The following is a 21327-nucleotide window of genomic DNA, read 5'->3' on the forward strand; positions in this document are numbered from 1 at the left end:
TATTTTTATTATTTTTATTTTTTAATAGTACATCATTAGTTTTTTATGTAGTGTTCAATTATTCATTAGTTGCATATAATACCCAATGCTCATTACAACCCATGCCCTCCTTAATACTCATCACCCCGTTACTTTTTTGAAAAGATTTTATTTATTTATGAGAGAGAGAGAGAGAGAAAGGGCAAGAGTGAGCACACATGAACAGGAGAGGCACAGAGGAAGAAACAGTCTCCCCACTGAACAGAGAGCCTGGTACAGGCCTCGATCCCAGGACTTTGGAATTATGACCTGAGCCAAACACAGACACTTAACCAATTGAGTCACCCAGGTGCCACTTAACAGTAATATGTCTTTCAATACATGAACATGAGATCTCTTTCCATTTATTTATGTATTCTTTAATTTATTTCAGAAATGTTTTTGTTGTTTTCATCATACAAGTTAAGTTAATTCCTAAGTATTAGTGAAGTTAATTAAGTTAGTTAATTCCCAAGTATTTTCATGGTATTGTAAGTGAAACAGTTTTCTTAACTTCCTGTTCAGATTTTTCATTTTTAATATATAGCAATGCAACTGATTTTTGTGTGTTGACTTTGTATCCTGCTACTTTGTTGAATTCATTTAATAATTTTAAGTTTTCTGTGTAATCTTTAGGGTTTTCTACATTTGAGATCATATCCTTTCTGAGCAGAGGTAATTCTGCTTCTTCCTTTCCGTTTTGGATGCTTTTTTTTTTTTTTCTTGGCCCAATTGTTCTGGCTAGAATTTCTAATACTATGTTGAATAGAAAAGGTGAAAACAGACCTCCCTGCTTGTTCCTAATCTTAGATGAACAACTTTCATCTCTCACCACTGAGTATTTGTTTGCTGTGCATTCTTCAGAAATGGCATTTTATTATATTGAGGTAGTTTCTTTTTATTCCTAGGATTTTGAGTGTTTTTATCTTGAAGGAGTGATGAATTTTGGGGTGCCTGGGTGGCACAGTAGGTTAAGCCTCTGCCTTCAGCTTGGGTCCTGGTCTCGGTTCCTGTTATGGAGCCCTACGTTGGGTTCTCTGCTCAGTGGGGAGCCTGCTTCCCCCATCTTTCTGCCTGCCTCTCTGCCTACTTGTGATCTCTCTCTGTCAAATAAATAAATAAAATCTTTTTTAAAAAAGCAGTGCTTAATTTTGTCAAATGCCTTTTCTGCATCTATTGAGATGATCATGTGTTTTTTTTTCTTCCATTCTATTAGTGTGGTGTATTACATTGATTGATTTATGTAGATTGAGCCATCCTTACATTGCAGGAATAAATCCTACTTGCTCATGGTGCCTAATTCTTTTAACATGTGGCTGAACTCCCTTTTCTGATATATATTTTTTGAGGATCTTAGCATCACTGTTCATAAGGGATATTGATCTGAGTATTATTTTCTTGTAGTGTCTTTCTCTGACTTTGGTATCAGGGTACTGCTGGCCTCATAGAATGACAGTGTGCCTTCCTCTTCATTTATGTGGAGAAGTTTGAGAAGGATCATTATTATTTCTTCTTTAAATGTTTGGTCAATTTCACCAGTAAAGACATGGGGCCAAGAACTTTTCTTTGTCAGGAGATTTAAAAAAATTACTGATTCATTGACCTTACTAGTTATAGGTTGGCTCAGATTTTAAAAACAAGACTTATTTACTTTAGAAAGAGTGTGTATGCATGAGTGGGGGGGGGAAGGGAGAGAGGAAGAGAACCTTCAAGCAGACTCCCAGCTGAATGTAGGAGCCTGATGTAGGCTCCACCCTACCACCCGTGAAATCATGGTCTTAGCTTATCTGACTAGGCCACCCAGGCATGCTAGATCTATTCAGATTCTATAGCTATTTGCTCTGTAGTTACCATGGACATTGTATTTAATATCTTAAGGTTATCACAGTCTAATTTGAGTTTATACTAGCTTAACTTTAACTGTTATTTTAACAGCTCTGATAACAAATTTTGCAGGCATTATATTCCTATTTATTTTTCCTTTGAGGATAGTATTATGTAGCCTTTTATTTTCATAATCACAACCACGTAATCCATGATTTACTATTGTTTTGTTTCAATTAATTGTCACCTGATCATTGTAAATGACATTTTTCTAATATTGAGGATATCTTCAAACTGAAAAATTTTTATAAAAATAAAGAGGATGAAAAATTATAATATGGCTGAAATTATATTTAAAGATTGTAGTTTTCAACATTAAAGCTTGATAACTATATAGTATTTGGTTAAATATATAAAAGGTAAAATAAGTGTTTAACTGTAGAAAACAAAGTATATTTGATTTAACAGTTTTATGTTTGAAATATTTGGATGCCAGTAAATTGTGGTTAGCTTTTATTCTATGTATTCTTCATAGTAATAAAATGCACAAAAGGAAATTTATACCACATTAAAGTACCTTGCACATTAAAATATTAACAGTATTGTCTAAATTTACTGGTATTTTTTAAAGTTCCAAATTCTGAATTTGCTTCATTTTAAGAATAAATGAGATTTGAACTGTATCACTCTTTAAAAGACATAATTGAAAATGATTGCATTGAGTAAATTGCAAATGAATATATAGACATTTGGAAATCAATGAATGAATCTAAAATCCACACCATTAGCCACATGATGTCGCTGTATACCACAAAGTCTTGTCATCAAAAACTAAAGAGGAAAGCTCCATTTTGTCACAGTCTGAGAGAAGACAAAAACGGCCGGGAAATATATTATTCGAGATATAAAGTAAAGAGAGTATGACTTTGAAGTGAGTGAGAGGTACCAAATTTGTAGTGGTTTTGCGATGCTGTTTCCCAGGCAAGAAGGCAAGGGAACCCTGCATTTGCTGCTCTGCGTTCTGCTCCTCGCAGCCTGGCAGACTGGGAGTGGTCAGGTCTACTATTCGGTCCCGGAGGAGGCCAAACACGGCACCTTCGTGGGCCGCATCGCCCAGGATTTGGGGCTGGAGCTGGCAGAGCTGGTGCCACGCCTGTTCCGGGTGGCGTCCAAAGGCCACGGGGACTTTCTGGAGGTAAATCTGCAGAATGGCATTTTGTTTGTGAATTCTCGGATCGACCGGGAAGAGCTGTGCGGGCAGAATCTGGAGTGCAGCATCCACCTGGAGGTGATCGTGGATAAGCCGCTGCAGGTTTTCCATGTGGAGGTGGAGGTGAAGGACATTAATGATAACCCACCGGTTTTCAGAGCAAGAGAACAAAGGTTTTTTATTCCTGAATCTAGACTGGTGGATTCACGTTTCCCGATAGAGGGCGCTGCTGATGAAGACATTGGTACCAACGCTCTTCTAACATACACCCTCAGCCCCAGTGATTATTTCTCTTTGGATGTACAGGCAAGTGATGAACTCAGTAAGTCACTTTCACTTGAATTGAGGAAGTCTTTGGATAGAGAAGAAACACCAGAACTTCATTTATTATTGACAGCCACTGATGGGGGCAAGCCAGAGCTTGAAGGTACAGTTCAGCTGCTGATCACAGTGCTGGATGTTAATGATAATGCCCCATTGTTTGCCCAGGCTGGGTACAGAGTCCATTTATTAGAGAGTACAGCAAATGGAACATTAGTGACTACATTAAATGCCTCTGATGCCGATGAAGGTGTAAATGGCGAAATTGTTTTTTCCTTTGGCAGTGATGTTCCTCTAAACATTCAAAAAAACTTCAAAATTGATTCCAGCTCAGGAGAAATTAGACTAATTGGTAGACTGGATTATGAAGAAACGAAATCCTATGAAATTCAGGTAAAAGCAGTTGATAAAGGAAATCCTCCAATGTCGAATCACTGCAAAGTTTTAGTGAAAGTGCTGGATGTAAATGACAATGCTCCACAACTGGCAATCACACCTCTGTCTTTGCCGGTCAGAGAGGACTCTCCACTAGGCACCGTCATCGCCTTTGTCTCCGTGTCCGACCGTGACTCTGGTGTCTATGGGCAGGTGACCTGCTCTGTGATGCCTCCTATCCCATTCCAGCTGGTGTCCACCTTCAAAAACTACTATTCGCTGGTGCTGGACAGCGCCTTGGACCGCGAGAGCGTGTCCAACTATGAGCTGGTGGTGACCGCAAGGGACGGGGGATCGCCTTCGCTCTCCGCCACGGCCAGCATGTCCGTGGAAGTGGCGGACGTGAACGACAACGCGCCGGCGTTTGCGCAGCCCGAGTACACGGTGTTCGTGAAGGAGAACAACCCGCCCGGCTGCCACATCTTCACGGTGTCGGCGCGGGACGCGGACGCGCAGGAGAACGCGCGGGTGTCCTACTCGCTGGTGGAGCGGCGCGTGGGCGAGCGCGCACTGTCGAGCTACGTGTCGGTGCACGCGGAGAGCGGCAAGGTGTACGCGCTGCAGCCGCTGGACCACGAGGAGCTGGAGCTGCTGCAGTTCCAAGTGAGCGCGCGCGACGCGGGCGTGCCTCCGCTGGGCAGCAACGTGACGCTGCAGGTGTTCGTGCTGGACGAGAACGACAACGCTCCGGCGCTGCTGCCGCGGCCCGGCGCGGGCGGCGGGGGCGGCGCGCTGAGCGAGCTGGTGTCGCGGTCGGTGGGCGCGGGCCACGTGGTGGCGAAGGTGCGCGCGGTGGACGCGGATTCCGGCTACAACGCGTGGCTGTCGTTCGAGCTGCAGCCGGCGGCGGGGGGCGCGCGCAGCCCGTTCCGCGTGGCGCTGTACACTGGCGAGATCAGCACGACGCGCCCCCTGGACGAGGCGGACCCGCCGCGCCAGCGCCTGCTGGTGCTGGTCAAGGACCACGGCGAGCCGGCACTGACGACCACGGCCACCGTGCTGCTGTCGCTGGTGGAGAGCGGCCAGGCGCCAAAGGCGTCGTCGCGGGTGTTGGCGGGCGCCGCTGGCGCCGAGACGGCGCTGGTGGACGTCAACGTGTACCTGATCGTCGCCATCTGCGCGGTGTCCAGCCTGCTGGTGCTCACGCTGCTGCTGTACACGGCGCTGCGGTGCTCGGCTCCGCCCAGGGAGGGCGCGTGCGGGCCTGGGAAGCCCACGCTCGTGTGCTCCAGCGCGGTGGGGAGCTGGTCGTACTCGCAGCAGAGGCGGCAGAGGGTGTGCTCTGGGGAGGGCGCTCCCAAGACCGACCTCATGGCCTTCAGCCCCAGCCTACCTCAAGTTCCAGGCTCCGCAGAAGAAAGACAACAACCCTCCGAATCAGAACACTTAGGAAAGGTGAGTCTTTCCCCTGGATTCCAGAATTGCTCTATTTCCTTTATTTATGATTCTTATTATTTTGATTCATAGCTTTGTCCTTATTTTTTTTATCATTATCCTGTTGTGCAATATATGGCTTGAGAGGTTAATTTCTTCATTGAAAACAATTTATTTAAATGTTTTTTTTCACATTTTGTTTTTTTCATAATTGAATCTGTTCGTGAATAATTGGACTTTGAAGGACTGAAAAACAATTCAGCTACTTTTGAAAACTTATTTCCTGTAAATACTTTTCTCAAAATTAAAAAAAAATCATAATTGGAAAAATTTTAAAGAGAATGAATATATAAAATGCATATTTCCAATTTACCTCAACCATCCATGCTGTTAGAATATGAATAGCTGTATGTTATTTAGAATAGGTGTATATTATTTAGCTGGACATTTTCTGAATTAATTTTTTGATCAGTAATTCATTTGTCTTTATCTGTTTGTGCAACAGGTAATAAGTTAGGTTTTCTTTTCCTTGCTTTTGAAAGCAGCCTGAATGGATCTTTTAATGCCAGGACTTCTGAAATTACCTATCATAGATCATTAGAATACATGACATCACTTAGGAATAACTGCTAATAATAAATATGTCTTTCAGTAGTAAAATAACCTGTTATTTGGGATAAAAATTTCACACTTGCAAAATCCATAGAGTTTTAAGGCACAATAGAGAGTTCATTGAGAATAGAATACCTTCTCTGGAGCACCTGGGTGCCTCAGTGGGTTAATCATGATCTGTGGCTCTATCTGTTGGGTGCCTGACTCAATTTCAGCTCAGGTCATGATCTCGGGGTAGTGGGATCCAGCCCAGTGAAGGGTTCTGCAATCAGTGAGAAATCTGCTTGACCCTCTCGCTTTGCTCTTCCTACCCCACCCCCAGCAGGCACTCACTCTCTCTCTCTCTCAAATAAACAAACAAACAAATAAAATCTTTAGAAAAAAAGAAAAGAATTCTCTTTCAGTTTTGTTAAATATATATATATATATATATATTTTTTTTTTTTTTTTTGAGAGAGAGAGAGAGTATGTGCAGCTGAGTGGGGAGGGGCAGAGGTAAAGAAAGGGAGAATCTTTTAAAAAAAAGATTTAGGGGCGCCTGGGTGGCTCAGTGGGTTAAAGCCTCTGCCTTGGCTCAGGTCCTGATCTCAGGGTCCTGGGATGGAGCCCCACATTTGGCTCTCTGCTCAGCAGAGAGTCTGCTTCCCTCTCTCTCTCTGCCTGCCTCTCTGCCTACTTGTGATCTCTCTCTCTGTGTCAAATAAATAAATAAAATCTTTAAAAAAATAAAAGATTATTTATTTATTTGTCTGAGAGAGAGAGAATGAGAGCGAGAGCATGAGAAGGGACAGGTCAGAGGGAAAAACAGACTCCCTGCCAAGCAGGAAGCCTGATGTGGGACTTGATGTGGGACTTGATCCTGGAACTCCAGGTTCATGACTCAAGCCTAAGGCAGTTGCTTAACCAGCTGAGCCACCCAGGTGCCCAAAAGAGAGAGAGAGAGAGAATCTTAAGAGGGCTCTATACCCAGCGCAGAGCCCCGTGAGGGGCTAGATCTTAACAATCCTGAGATCATGACTTGAGCTGAAATTAGGAGTTGGACATTCAACAGACAGAGTCATCCAGGCACACTAAAATATTTTAACATTAAAAAAATCTTAACATTTAAAAAATTACATTGTGGCGTGGCCAGGTGGTGGGACTTTTTTCCCCCCCAAAAGTGGTGAGTACTCGTTGTTATGCTAGTGGGTTGCTCAGTCATCCTTCCCAGTATCTGTATCATTAGGTTAATGTATGCAGGCCTCCCACTGTGTAGAGAATAACTACCTGCCTCTGGCACCATACTCTATGCCTGGGATAACATTTTCCACAAGTGTGAGATCACTCACTTTCTCCTGGCAGCATCCATATAACTAAGGAAGTTGGAGTTTTCCCAAAAGGTGAAGACTGATATTGATAGACTACATTTTAATTGGAAACTCCTGTGTTGTGTCATTAAAATGTAAACTTGACAAGTAAATGTTACACTTGGAAAAGAATTTTGAAACTTCAAAAGAAAATGTCTTAGACAGTGAAATGATAGTCTAAAACTGTCTTCTATTTTGTTCTTAGTTATTTGCTGTTTTTTCCCTGTATGTATGTGAGTGGGTATTGAAGTGTAGAAATTGAATTGTAGAAATAACTTCCACTAAGTGATCTGGCCTTAGCCATTCAAAAGATAGGCCATATATTCATTTTCATCTGAGATCTGCTTTTAAAGGATTTGATAAGTTAGGTGGGGAATTCTTTAAAGGACAATCCATTTCTACAGAAAACTTCTTAGCTCCTAAACAGTTAATAAGTCTCAAAGTTTAGGGAATCAGAAAAGTTTATCTGAGGCTGGGAATCAGAAAAGTTTATCTGAGGCTAAACAGGGGGAAAAGTGACTTGGGCAAATAAGTAAGAAGCTCTTTCTTGGGAGGAGTCATCCTACCTACAGTGTCATAGCTACTCACCACCTTTGAAGCTTGTATGCAGAAAACATAAATGATCACTGAACTCTGTACTACTAGAAGTTTGGTCTCTATGTTTGTAGTACAGGTAAATGGTAAGCTGTTAGAACTATATCCAAGTATACTCAGATCTCCAAGAGTCACAATTTGTCACTTAAATTCTTATTGGTTTCTTATTCCTTATTTATACTTTTAAAGTAAGTTATCTAGGGAGATATCTAAGTGAGAGTAGATTTTATTCACTGATACTTTATCTACATAGTGACTCAGTCTTCTAAACTCATGTGTCCTTTAGTATTACTTTCATTGCCTAATAATCATTATGGAGTCTACTCTATCATAAATTGCCTGTGTCATTCTACTTTGCAATTAGTGTACTCTCAAATGTCATGAAATGTATAATATTATAAGAAGTTGTCAGAGATATTCCATTAATATGGAGTCCATGATGTCTTTAAATTTATTTTTATTTTTTAAAAGATTTTATTTATTTATCAGAGAGAGAGAGCACAAGCAGAGGGAGAAACAGGCTCCCAGCCGAGCAAGGAGCCAGATGCGGGACTTGATCCCAGGAATCTGGGATCAAAACCTCAGCCAAAGGCAGACACTTAACTGACTGAGCCACCCAGGTGTCCCATGGAGTCCATGATGTTTTAAAATTTTAATTCTGTATCTCATTTTAAAACTAGATATTTCTTTTCAAGATTCTTCAAGGCACTAACTGGCATACAGGTTTCTATAATTATTACCTTGATTCATGCTTTTCCAAAATAATTCTTAAATGTTTACTTAGTTCTTCTTCATGAACTAGTACAATAGAATCAATTAGAAATTATATGTTTGATATTAAAAAATATTATTAATGTAACTTACCTCTTATGTTACTTGAGAAAGTTTAAAATACTCATTTATCAGGGTGCCTGGGTGGCTTAGTGGGTTAAGCCGCTGCCTTCGGCTCAGGTCATGATCCCAGGGTCCTGGGATCAAGCCCTGCATCCCTCTCATCGGGCTCTCTGCTCAGCGGGGAGCCTGCTTCCTCCCCTCTCTCTCTGCCTGCCTCTCTGTCTGCTTGTGATCTCTGTCTGTCAAATAAATAAATAAAATCTTAAAAAAATACTCATTTATCCATTTAAATGCTAATTGATGACTTATTCTATTCTAAATATGAATGATAAAATGCAAGTAAGTTGCAATCCCGGCATGCTTTCATTCAGTGCATGGGGGAAAAAATTGGTATGAAAACTTATCTCCTAATATTTAAATCGTATATTTGGTTTTATTTCAAGAAGCTCCGACTATAAGCAAAACTTTGGACATCCTCTTACCTCTCTACGTTCAACTTCTGCCCATGAATTTTCTCTGGTTAACTTTCAAATATTCGGCAAACTTAGGCTGCTTGCTGAATTCACAGAGATCTTTAGAATATTACATTGCCTCATCTTTCAGATATTGAATGGTGAATTATGTTCCAGTGTTATTTTTCTCTACTGATCCATTAAGTTACCAATACTTCCCAATGACAACTTTTTAAGAAACTGGGATCCAGAAATTCATCTGGAGTGGAGATCATTAAAAACATAATTATTTCATACAGTGAATATTTTAGGATAAGCAGGTAAGTTGAAATGTATAAATGATGAGGAAATTTAAAAAACAAATATAGTCTGACTTGGTGTCATGAATGTAACAAATATTTAAATCACACGGTATTGTCATATAGTAAACCAAAGTTATAAAAGAACTGCACTGTAAAAAATTAACCTTTGGCATCCTTATAAAATAACATTTAAGACAGACAGCAAGGGTATAATCACTTGATAAAGGATACAAGAGTCCTTTATCCATAATAAATAAGTAAATAAATTTGGTAAATTAATAATTGCCATAATAATGTAGAAGTGAACATTTATGTATATATGGATATGTATATACACATACATTTTGTTGTTGTTATGATCCACACCCAATGTAGGGCTTGAACTCATACCCTGAGATTAAGAGTCACATGCTACACCAACTGAGCCAGCCAGGCATCCCTATATACACATAATTTCAGTGTCTTAATGTTTTGGTGGGCACGAGTATCAAAGGCCTGAATTTTTTAAATCATCTTTCAGGAATTCTTTTTTTTTTTTAAAGATTTTATTTATTTATTTGACAGACAGAGATCACAAGTAGGCAGAGAGGCAGGCAGAGAGAGAGAGAGAGAGGGAAGCAGGCTTCCTGCGGAGCAGAGAGCCCGATGTGGGGCTCGATCCCAGGACCCTGAGATCATGACCTGAGCCGAAGGCAGCAGCCCAAACCACTGAGCCACCCAGGTGCCCCAGGAATTCTTTTTTTAAAAAAAAGATTTTATTTATTTATTTGAGAGAGAGAGAAAGCAAGAGACAGAGCACGAGCAGGGGGAGGGGCAGAGGGAGAAGCAGACTCCCTGCTGAGCAGCGACTGGAACCTACGACCCTAACCCGGAATCACACCTGTGCAAAAGGCACACGCTTAACCAACTGAATCACCCAGGTGGCCCTAATTTTTCCATAAAATGTAGACTTTCGGCCAACTGGTAAAAGTTAGGGTCTTGAATCAGATTGAGATCCCACCCTAATATTACTAGTTAATATTTTTAAGTTACTAACCGGTATGTGTTTTCACTTTCTTGTTTGTAAAAAGTAATTGTATCAATACCTGTCTTGGAGAGTTGTTGTGAGAATTTAATGGAATTAAAAAGGAATTTAATGGGCGGTGCTTGGGTGGCTCAGTGGGTTGAGGCAGCTTCGACTCAGGTCATGATCTCAGGGTCCTGGAATCGAGCCCCACACTGGGCTCCCTGCTCGACGGAAGCCTGCTTCCCCCTCTCTCTGCCTGCTTCTCTGCATACTTGTGATCTCTCTTACTGTCAAAAAAAAAAACTTAAAAAAAGAAGAATTTAATCGGATAACCCCATTAGAACACCATGCTTGTCACATGGGGGAATATTTCACTACTGTTATAATGTTAATCATTCTACTGTATTTTACTATGTCATGGATTGGAATATTTGCAAGTGATGAATTAGTATGAAAGCTGTAAGGATGTATTTTTATAAATATAAAGAATTTGACAAGTGCTCGAAGAGAATTACAACTAAAGTAGAAATTTTGGAAAAGATGAGACAAGTTACGGAGAAGGTTAAGTACATTTATTTAATACTTACCCATTTAGCCACATGATGTCGCTGTCCACCACAAGGTATTTCACCACAAAAGAAATGCCGCATGCGTTGTGTACTCTGGTGCTGCTTTTCCTCACCATCTCTGAAATACGGGCATGGTAAGGCTATTAAAAAAAAAAAAAAATGAGGAACTCAAATTCTTTTCTGAAGTTTGGATCGAGGCAAGAACGACGCAATATTTGGGAAAGGCTTGCAACGGTGTTTTCATGGAGAGAAGAAGGTTCAGGAGCCCGGCAATTACTGCTTTCGCTTCTGCTCCTTACAATCTGGGAGACTGGGAGCGGCCAGGTTCATTACTCAGTCCTGGAGGAGGCCAAACACGGCACCTTCGTGGGCCGCATCGCCCAGGATTTGGGGCTGGAGCTGGCGGAGCTGGTGCCACGCCTGTTCCGGGTGGCGTCCAAAGGCCACGGGGACCTTCTGGAGGTAAATCTACAGAATGGCATTTTGTTTGTGAATTCTCGGATCGATCGGGAGGAGCTGTGCGGGCGGAGTCTGGAGTGTAGCATCCACCTGGAGGTGATCGTGGACAGGCCGCTGCAGGTTTTCCATGTGGAGGTAGAAGTGAAGGACATTAACGACAACCAGCCGGTTTTTCCAACGGCCGTAAAAAAATTATTTATTTACGAATCCCGGCTGCCTGGTTCTCGGATTCCGCTAGAGGGCGCATCAGATGCAGATATTGGAGCCAATTCTCTGTTGACCTACAGTCTAAACTCTAATGATTATTTTACCTTGGATATTAAAAGAAATGATGCGAATATTAAATCCCTTGGACTCGTGTTGAAAAAAGTTTTAAATCGCGAGGACACTCCTGAACATCACTTACTAATAACGGCAGTTGATGGTGGGAAACCAGAGCTCACTGGCACTACTCAAGTGAAGATCACCATTCTAGATGTAAATGACAACGCTCCAGAGTTTGAGAGGTCTGTCTACAAAGTCAGTTTATTCGAAAATGCACCAAACGGTACCCTAGCAGTGATTGTTAACGCCTCTGATTTGGATGAAGGAGTAAATAAGGACATTGTATATTCTTTCAATACAGACATGTCAGCAGATACTCTTTCAAAATTCCACTTAGACCCAGTTAGTGGATACATCAGTGTAAAAGGTAATATAGATTTCGAGGACACTAAGTTATATGAAATCCAGGTAGACGCGACAGATAAAGGAAATCCCCCAATGGCAGGTCACTGCACGGTTCTGGTGGAAATTTTGGACGTCAATGATAATGTACCTGAGTTGGTTATCAAATCACTGTCATTACCCGTATTAGAAGATACTCCCCTCGGCACGGTCCTTGCCTTAATAAGTGTGTCTGACCGTGACTCTGGTGCCAACGGGCAGTTGACCTGCACCCTGTCACCCCATGTTCCTTTCAAGCTGGTGTCCACCTTCAAGAACTACTATTCGCTGGTGCTGGACAGCGCCTTGGACCGCGAGAGCGTGTCCAACTATGAGCTGGTGGTAACAGCACGGGACGGGGGATCGCCTCCGCTCTCCGCCAGGGCCAGCATGTCCGTGGAAGTGGCGGACGTGAACGACAACGCGCCGGCGTTCGCGCAGCCCGAGTACACGGTGTTCGTGAAGGAGAACAACCCGCCCGGCTGCCACATCTTCACGGTGTCGGCGCGGGACGCGGACGCGCAGGAGAACGCGCGGGTGTCCTACTCGCTGGTGGAGCGGCGCGTGGGCGAGCGCGCACTGTCGAGCTACGTGTCGGTGCACGCGGAGAGCGGCAAGGTGTACGCGCTGCAGCCGCTGGACCACGAGGAGCTGGAGCTGCTGCAGTTCCAAGTGAGCGCGCGCGACGCGGGCGTGCCTCCGCTGGGCAGCAACGTGACGCTGCAGGTGTTCGTGCTGGACGAGAACGACAACGCGCCGGCGCTGCTGCCGCGGCCCGGCGCGGGCGGCGGGGGCGGCGCGCTGAGCGAGCTGGTGTCGCGGTCGGTGGGCGCGGGCCACGTGGTGGCGAAGGTGCGCGCGGTGGACGCGGATTCCGGCTACAACGCGTGGCTGTCGTTCGAGCTGCAGCCGGCGGCGGGGGGCGCGCGCAGCCCGTTCCGCGTGGCGCTGTACACGGGCGAGATCAGCACGACGCGCCCCCTGGACGAGGCGGACCCGCCGCGCCAGCGCCTGCTGGTGCTGGTCAAGGACCACGGCGAGCCGGCGCTGACGGCCACGGCCACCGTGCTGCTGTCGCTGGTGGAGAGCGGCCAGGCGCCAAAGGCGTCGTCGCGGGTGTTGGCGGGCGCCGCTGGCGCCGAGACGGCGCTGGTGGACGTCAACGTGTACCTGATCGTCGCCATCTGCGCGGTGTCCAGCCTGCTGGTGCTCACGCTGCTGCTGTACACGGCGCTGCGGTGCTCGGCTCCGCCCAGGGAGGGCGCGTGCGGGCCTGGGAAGCCCACGCTCGTGTGCTCCAGCGCGGTGGGGAGCTGGTCGTACTCGCAGCAGAGGCGGCAGAGGGTGTGCTCTGGGGAGGGCGCTCCCAAGACCGACCTCATGGCCTTCAGTCCCAGCCTTCCACCTGGTCCCATTGGCGGGGATAGAGAAGAGCAGCTGAATGTGGACGGTGATATTTCTGCTAAGGTGAGTAGTTTTTTAAATCCTTTGAAAATGCCCTTGTTTATTATTCCTCAATGTTTTTACTCTTTTTGAAACATGTTTTGGTAATTGGTTTTCAAGGATTTTGTGGTTAAAATGTTTGAATTTCCTTTGACTAATGTTTTTGAACTGAATCAGCAGTTAAGTAATGAGAACCATACTTGTTTTTGTCATTGTAGTAGTAGTAGTGGTTGTTGTTAGTAGGTGCAGTAGTGGGATTATTTTACTGATAATGAATGGATAGAAGCCAAATATATTTTCCTTGATGAATTGTACTGTTTAGAATATTTGACTCCAATTGTGGTGTACTAATCCTTGCTCAATGCTTCATTTGGAATTCATTTGGAATTCTTTCTTACATGTGTTAGTCCAAATGTCACTGGCTCATTTTATGAATTTACCATAAATCTCACCACTTCCTAATTGTTCTTTACATCTTCAGTTCCAAATATTAGTTTATTAAGCTTGTTGTCTCCCTGAAGCCTTTTTACTCACTCATTTATGTGGAGTCTTAGTTCTTTCTTTCTACTTGAACATGATTCATTTTAGTTCTTGTGCTCACATTTGGTAATACGTTGTGTTGTTGCTAGTTTTGCAATTGGGTAAAGAAAACCACATACACAACACTCCATAAAAATAATTTTATTGCTTTAGAATCATATCTTTGTACATCTTAAGGTTCTCACTACTTTTACTAGTAAGCATTGAAAGAATCAGTAGGAAGTGAAATTTTATACTTTCTTCCCTACATCATTTACAAAATATTCTTTTCAAAAGGTTATTAATTTTGTTAAGAATTGATTTCCATCAGAACAATTTGTTGAGAATACTACTCTATATTTAATTTAGAAACTATTAGGGGAGCTTGGGTATCACAGTCGGTTAAGCATCTGACTCGGTTTCAGGTCAGGCCCTGGTCTTAATGTCCTGAGACTTAGCCCCTCCTGGGGCTCCGCCCTCAGTGGGGAGTCTATTTTTTAAACAAGATTTTTAATTTATTTATTTGACAGAGAGAGAGATCACAAGTAGGCAGGCAGGCAGAGGGGGAGGAGGAAGCAGGCTCCCTGCTGAGCAGAGAGCCAGAGGTGGGGCTTGATCACAGAACCCTGAGGCTTAACCCACTGAGCCTCCCAGTTGCACCAGTGGGGATTCTTTTTAAGACTGTGTCACCCTCTGCCTCTGCCCCCACCCTATGCTCTCTCTCTAAGATAAAAAAATAAATATTAAAAAAGACTATTCTATAGCAAACTTATTAATCATTAACCTATTTCGCAAGCAGTATTAAGTATGCTAATGTTCAAAAACTCTAATAAGTTAATGTTATTACTCCTGAGTGTTTTCCTCTGAATACCAGCCTGTCCATTAATGTGTGTTATATACTACATAAAACTCCAAATAACTGGAACCAAATAAAACAAAATGAGATTATTTTGTAGCCATTTCCCTATTTGGCATTTGATAATTTCTCCAAATAGATGGACTTCCATTCAAGTTTCCTTGCCACTGGAAACTGAATGCTATATAAGAGACTAGAAAACAAGTGATTATTTCTCAATCATGAAAGATAAAAATAGAATATTAACTTTCTTCTGAGAGTCCATTGGGTTCCAGTGTATACAATTATATGGAACATTTTACATAAATTGAACTACAACTTCCTACCTCCTGTACAAGCTTCCTTGCTGAAATCTGGTTAATACTCAGTGACATTGTGGGTGAGGCTAACATATACAAGAGAGAGATGATTCTCTTTTTTCCTGTTTTCATTTCATTTCCTGTCACTGTTCTTTGTTGACCCCTGTCCATCAAGTATTAGCCACAGCCTGTCCCACCTGAGTTCACATATTATTTCATTTGGCCTGGTTTTCATCCTGTTGAAATTAATAGGGTCATCCAAAGTTCTTCTCTCCCAGGATGTGGGACTTCAGTCTTCAAATTGAGCTCTATTCTTCCAATTCTTGTCTAACAAGATTCTCTATTAATAAGATACTTTAAAGACTTTTGAGCTTTTCTCTTTAGAGATAAATTGCTGCTACACCAGAGGAGTACTAATAGTTCTCACATAAATGTCCTTTATATTTTGTTGCATTCCTCATCTATGCATTTAGTTATTTTCAAAAGAAAGTAAGTGGACAGGGAGTCATTTTCGGTTTCTTCCAGTATGTTTGAAATTTATGATCATTTTGTACAAATCTACATTTTGGGTCCTCAAACAGAGAAATTACTCTGATTTATGTTTTAATTCAGAAAAGATGTTTTTATATGTATGAGTGTGGCTTTTCGTAAAGTGGAAATATGAAGCTATTTCCAGTAGATTGATCTTTTTGTTCTAATCAACCATGAGGGAAAGAGGTTTATGAATGAATGTAAGAGGCAAAGAGAGTTTGAAAATATTTACCATCATTTCCATTTATGTTAAGTTTCCTTATGTCAGGAAAATATATTCTGCTCTACTGATTCAGAATTCTTCATTGAGTATTAAAATTCAGGATGTGTCTAAGATTATGACTACCAAGAACCAGTATGAAAACTAAGCTAAAGTCCAGGTTTTCGATATGGAAATTGAAATATATCTTAATTAGGGCAATGTCCAAGTAAAGTATTTTTGTATCTCTGGAAAATTATAGCGGTTGCTGCTGAGACATAATATTTTCCTAACCAGCTTTGTAACCACCTTAATTTAATGCATTTTATTAGACAATTGAAGAGAACCAAACCATTCTATAGGTAAATATTCAGCAAATACTAGGTTTGTATTCTGAGCTCTTAAACTAAGAAGACACAAGTATGCTCTTTAAAAGTTCATATTTTGGGGTACCTGGGTGGCTTAGTGAGTTAAGTCTCTGCCTTTGGCTCAGGTCATGATCTCAGGGTCCTGGGATGGAGCACCAGAGTTGGGCTCCCTACTCAGTAGGAAGCATGCTTCTCCCTCTCCCTCTGTCCTTCCCCCTGCTTCTGAACTCTCTCTCTCTCTGTTAAATAAAGTCTATATAAAAAATAAAAGTTTCTATTTTATAAAAGAAGTTTCCAGTTATTTGGACCTTTGTATTTTTTACATTACACCCATGTCATTAGACACACATACCTAAATGCCTACAAAAGAGATATTAATGTAATAAATTACCCAAATGATTCCATTTGTATGCTACAGTATATAAAAGAAAGTAAAAGTATCTGCTTAATTGGGTTATTCATGAAAGTCTTCATTTTATGAAGAGGTCAGTAAATTTTAAAAATGGTTATATAATAGGGGAAATTGCTTTGTGAAGCATTTGGAAATGATGGATAGTACTTAGAGGATGAAATGAGTGTTTTTTAAGTGAAAAATAATATTTGAAGCAGGAAATGATCCACTTTGGCTAAAATACATGAGCACAGAAGTTTATGCATCTTAGATACTGGAGAACAGGATTTACAAATTTAAGAGACAGAATTTATAAATCTAAGAGAATACCCAATCTTGCTTGGAAGTGAATGTATTTTTTAATAAAATCACTTGCAATAGTTTCCCATACCAATTATATACCACAACATCCTACTTCCTTTATAATGCTCCTTGAACTTTCAGCCCTTAGATGAATTAATGACTTTCAGTTAAATGCTGGTGATTTTTCTTCCTCTTTAAGTACATTTTAAAATGTCTGAACATTTTTAAAGTTCTCTTTCAATGACTTATTCTTGGCATTGGAGGTTACCTAGATCAGAGGATTCGCTGAAGTCTTCAACGCCACCAATATGAAATCCAAAGAGGAAGACTGTGTCATCATTAATAACTACTTTCCCCCATCCTCAGGAACACACAAACTCTGTCAAGAATTTTCATAATCAACACTTAACAATTCTATGTTTACAAAGTGTGTGTCAACTACAACTAGGTCTCTATAAATACTTAAAACCTTTGCAGGAAAAAGGATTTCCACTGAAGTAAAAGCTGCCCCCGTGGTGAAACTAAGGATCACAGTCAATCAACCGTACAACCCGTGGAGCTTAATAGTATAAAATGTGTTTCTAAAGTATGCGGAATGGCTGAAAGAAAAAGACTAGGGGTGAGGGGCGCCCAGAAGGCTCAGTCCTTAAGCGTCTGCCTTTGGCTCAGGTCATGATCCCAGCGTCTTAGGATCGAGTCCCACATCGGTCTCCCTGCTCAGCAAGAAGCCTGCTTCTCTTTCTCCCCCTTCCCCTGCTTGTATTCCCTCTCTGTTTCTCTCTGTCAAATAAATCAATAAAATCTCAAAAAACACCGGTATCAGAATCCATTACTTACGGTTTGGAGCCACATGATGTCGCTCTGTACCATAAAATCGACCTGACAGCGAAAGAAAAAAATCCCTTCTGCTCTTAAGAAGAAGCTGTATCCACCATCCAGATGCTGAGAAATGGAGGATACAGCGGTATTGGACTGAACAGTTAGATTTGTCTTGATTTTGAAACAAGGTCCCTTAATAAAAACAAAGCACTGCCGGCTGGAGATGGAGTTTTCCTGGGGAAGCAGCCAGGAATCCCGGCGTCTGCTGCTCTCTCTTCTGTTCCTCGCAGCCTGGAAAGCAGGGAGTGGCCAGGTTCACTACTCGGTCCTGGAGGAGGCCAAACACGGCACCTTCGTGGGCCGCATCGCCCAGGATTTGGGGCTGGAGCTGGCGGAGCTGGTGCCACGCCTGTTCCGGGTGGCGTCCAAAGGCCACGGGGACCTTCTGGAGGTAAATCTACAGAATGGCATTTTGTTTGTGAATTCTCGGATCGATCGGGAGGAGCTGTGCGGGCGGAGTCTGGAGTGTAGCATCCACCTGGAGGTGATCGTGGACAGGCCGCTGCAGGTTTTCCATGTGGAGGTGGAAGTGAAGGATATTAATGACAACCCGCCTGTGTTCCCTGGAACGCAAAAGAATCTATTTATGGCAGAATCCAGGCCTGTTGACTCTCGGGTTCCACTAGAGGGCGCATCCGATGCAGATATCCGTGCTAACGCTATGCTGACCTACACACTGAGCCCCAACGAGTATTTCTCGTTGGAAAAACCGTCAGATGACGAGCGGGTGAAACGTCTCGGGCTACTGTTAAGGAAATCTTTAGACAGGGAAGCAGCTCCGGAGATTTTTTTAGTTCTCACAGCCACTGACGGCGGGAAACCTGAGCTGACCGGCTCCGTTCAGTTACTCATCAAAGTGCTGGACGCAAATGACAACGCCCCAGCTTTCGACAGAACACTCTATGCGGTGAAATTACCAGAAAATGTTCCCAATGGAACGTCGGTAATGAAACTTAACGCCTCAGATTTAGATGAAGGCTCGAATGCGGACATTATTTATTCATTCTCAACTGATATTTTACCAAATGTGGAAACCAAGTTTCGCATAGATCCAATTACTGGAGAAATTATGGTAAAGGGATCTATCGATTTTGAAGAGAGCAAATCCTATGAAATTCTTGTAGAGGGTGTTGATAAAGGACAACCCCCACTCTCTGGCCATTGTACTGTTATGGTAGAAGTTGAGGACACCAATGACAATGCCCCACTAATGGAATTCAAGTCCCTGTCCCTCCCAATCGGAGAAGACACTCCATTAGGCACCGTCATCGCCCTGATCAGTCTGTCTGACCGCGACTCCGGTCTCAATGGGCAGGTGACCTGCACCCTGTCGCCCCACGTTCCCTTCAAGCTGGTGTCCACCTTCAAGAACTACTATTCGCTGGTGCTGGACAGCGCCTTGGACCGCGAGAGCGTGTCCAACTATGAGCTGGTGGTGACAGCACGGGACGGAGGATCGCCTCCGCTCTCCGCCACCGCCAGCGTGTCCGTGGAAGTGGCGGACGTGAACGACAACGCGCCGGCGTTCGCGCAGCCCGAGTACACGGTGTTCGTGAAGGAGAACAACCCGCCCGGCTGCCACATCTTCACGGTGTCGGCGCGGGACGCGGACGCGCAGGAGAACGCGCGGGTGTCCTACTCGCTGGTGGAGCGGCGCGTGGGCGAGCGCGCACTGTCGAGCTACGTGTCGGTGCACGCGGAGAGCGGCAAGGTGTACGCGCTGCAGCCGCTGGACCACGAGGAGCTGGAGCTGCTGCAGTTCCAAGTGAGCGCGCGCGACGCGGGGGTGCCGCCGCTGGGCAGCAACGTGACGCTGCAGGTGTTCGTGCTGGACGAGAACGACAACGCGCCGGCGCTGCTGCCGCGGCCCGGCGCGGGCGGCGGGGGCGGCGCGCTGAGCGAGCTGGTGTCGCGGTCGGTGGGCGCGGGCCACGTGGTGGCGAAGGTGCGCGCGGTGGACGCGGATTCCGGCTACAACGCGTGGCTGTCGTTCGAGCTGCAGCCGGCGGCGGGGGGCGCGCGCAGCCCGTTCCGCGTGGCGCTGTACACGGGCGAGATCAGCACGACGCGCCCCCTGGACGAGGCGGACCCGCCGCGCCAGCGCCTGCTGGTGCTGGTCAAGGACCACGGCGAGCCGGCGCTGACGGCCACGGCCACCGTGCTGCTGTCGCTGGTGGAGAGCGGCCAGGCGCCAAAGGCGTCGTCGCGGGTGTTGGCGGGCGCCGCTGGCGCCGAGACGGCGCTGGTGGACGTCAACGTGTACCTGATCGTCGCCATCTGCGCGGTGTCCAGCCTGCTGGTGCTCACGCTGCTGCTGTACACGGCGCTGCGGTGCTCGGCTCCGCCCAGGGAGGGCGCGTGCGGGCCTGGGAAGCCCACGCTCGTGTGCTCCAGCGCGGTGGGGAGCTGGTCGTACTCGCAGCAGAGGCGGCAGAGGGTGTGCTCTGGGGAGGGCGCTCCCAAGACCGACCTCATGGCCTTCAGTCCCAGTGTACCTGACTCTAACGACAGAGAGGATCTGCAGCCAGCAAATGGAGATCCCCTTTCAAAGGTTAGTTTTAAATACCCTTTATTAATTTTTATTTTTAATCTAAAGTTTTATTTTTTGTATTCTATCAATTTCTTCCTAATTAAAAAACGCTCAGGATGAATAATTAATTATGATTGGCGTAGTTTAAAATAATTCCTTAAATTTCCTTTCTACTTCTCTTTCTTTATTATCTTTATCTGGAGTAGTATATTTTAATTACTCGTTTTCTCTATTATCTTTTCAATCATACAGTATATTCTTTACCAATTTCTTTTTTTTAAGAATTTTTTTGGTGGGATTTTATTTATTTATTTGACAGACAGATCACTAGTAGGCAGAAAGGTAGTCAAAGAGAGCGAGAAGCAGGCCTGCTGCCGAGGAGAGAGCCCGGTGCGGGGCTCGATCCCAGGACTCTGGGATCATGACCTGAGCTGAAGGCAGAGGATTTAACCCACTGAGCCATCCAGGCGCCCCTTTTACTAATTTCTTTATTGATTTTCTGGACTTTAAAATAGCACTAAGAACTTGTTAAAATTTAAATTAAATTAATCCTTTTACCACTTCAGACAATGGTAGGACCTTGAATAATAATTCCATTTGCCTGCTTCCACTTTTGTTTGGTATTATGCCTTTCAGTTATACATTTGTTCTACATACACATTATGTAATTATCATGTTTTGTACAGTTAGTTCATCTGGGATAATTTTTCTTCTGAAGAAATTCTTTAATGTTTGTCTTACTGGTGGTTAAGCATTCTCTAACTTTTTCTATATCAGAACGATGCTTATTTTTGAAAAATAATGTTGCTGAGTACCAAATTCTGAGTTAAAACTGATTTTTTTTCTGAGCACTTTTAAGGTGATATCCCTGAAATGAATGCCACTCTTGAAATAAATTGCTGTCAAGTTTATTGTTCACGCGTGTTCCCTTCTTATTTTCCTCCAGCT

General features: G+C 43.7%; 2 protein-coding genes across 2 annotated transcripts in view; both read left to right on the top strand.

The window, feature by feature from the left end:
- Window positions 1–2641: 2641 nt before the first annotated feature.
- LOC131832160 (protocadherin alpha-1-like) overlaps window positions 2642–21327 on the top strand; it is a 157107-nt gene continuing 138421 nt past the window's right edge. The window contains 2 exon segments of the mRNA XM_059174822.1: window positions 2642–5083; window positions 5085–5203. Of these exon segments, the coding sequence (XP_059030805.1) occupies window positions 2810–5083; window positions 5085–5198 (2388 nt within the window). The 5' untranslated portion in view covers window positions 2642–2809 and the 3' untranslated portion in view covers window positions 5199–5203.
- LOC131832159 (protocadherin alpha-3-like) overlaps window positions 9937–21327 on the top strand; it is a 149815-nt gene continuing 138424 nt past the window's right edge. Inside the window, 2 exon segments of the mRNA XM_059174821.1 lie at window positions 9937–13405; window positions 13407–13528. Of these exon segments, the coding sequence (XP_059030804.1) occupies window positions 11057–13405; window positions 13407–13502 (2445 nt within the window). The 5' untranslated portion in view covers window positions 9937–11056 and the 3' untranslated portion in view covers window positions 13503–13528.

The sequence above is a fragment of the Mustela lutreola genome, chromosome 5, assembly GCF_030435805.1.
Source record: "Mustela lutreola isolate mMusLut2 chromosome 5, mMusLut2.pri, whole genome shotgun sequence".
Lineage (NCBI taxonomy): Eukaryota > Metazoa > Chordata > Mammalia > Carnivora > Mustelidae > Mustela > Mustela lutreola.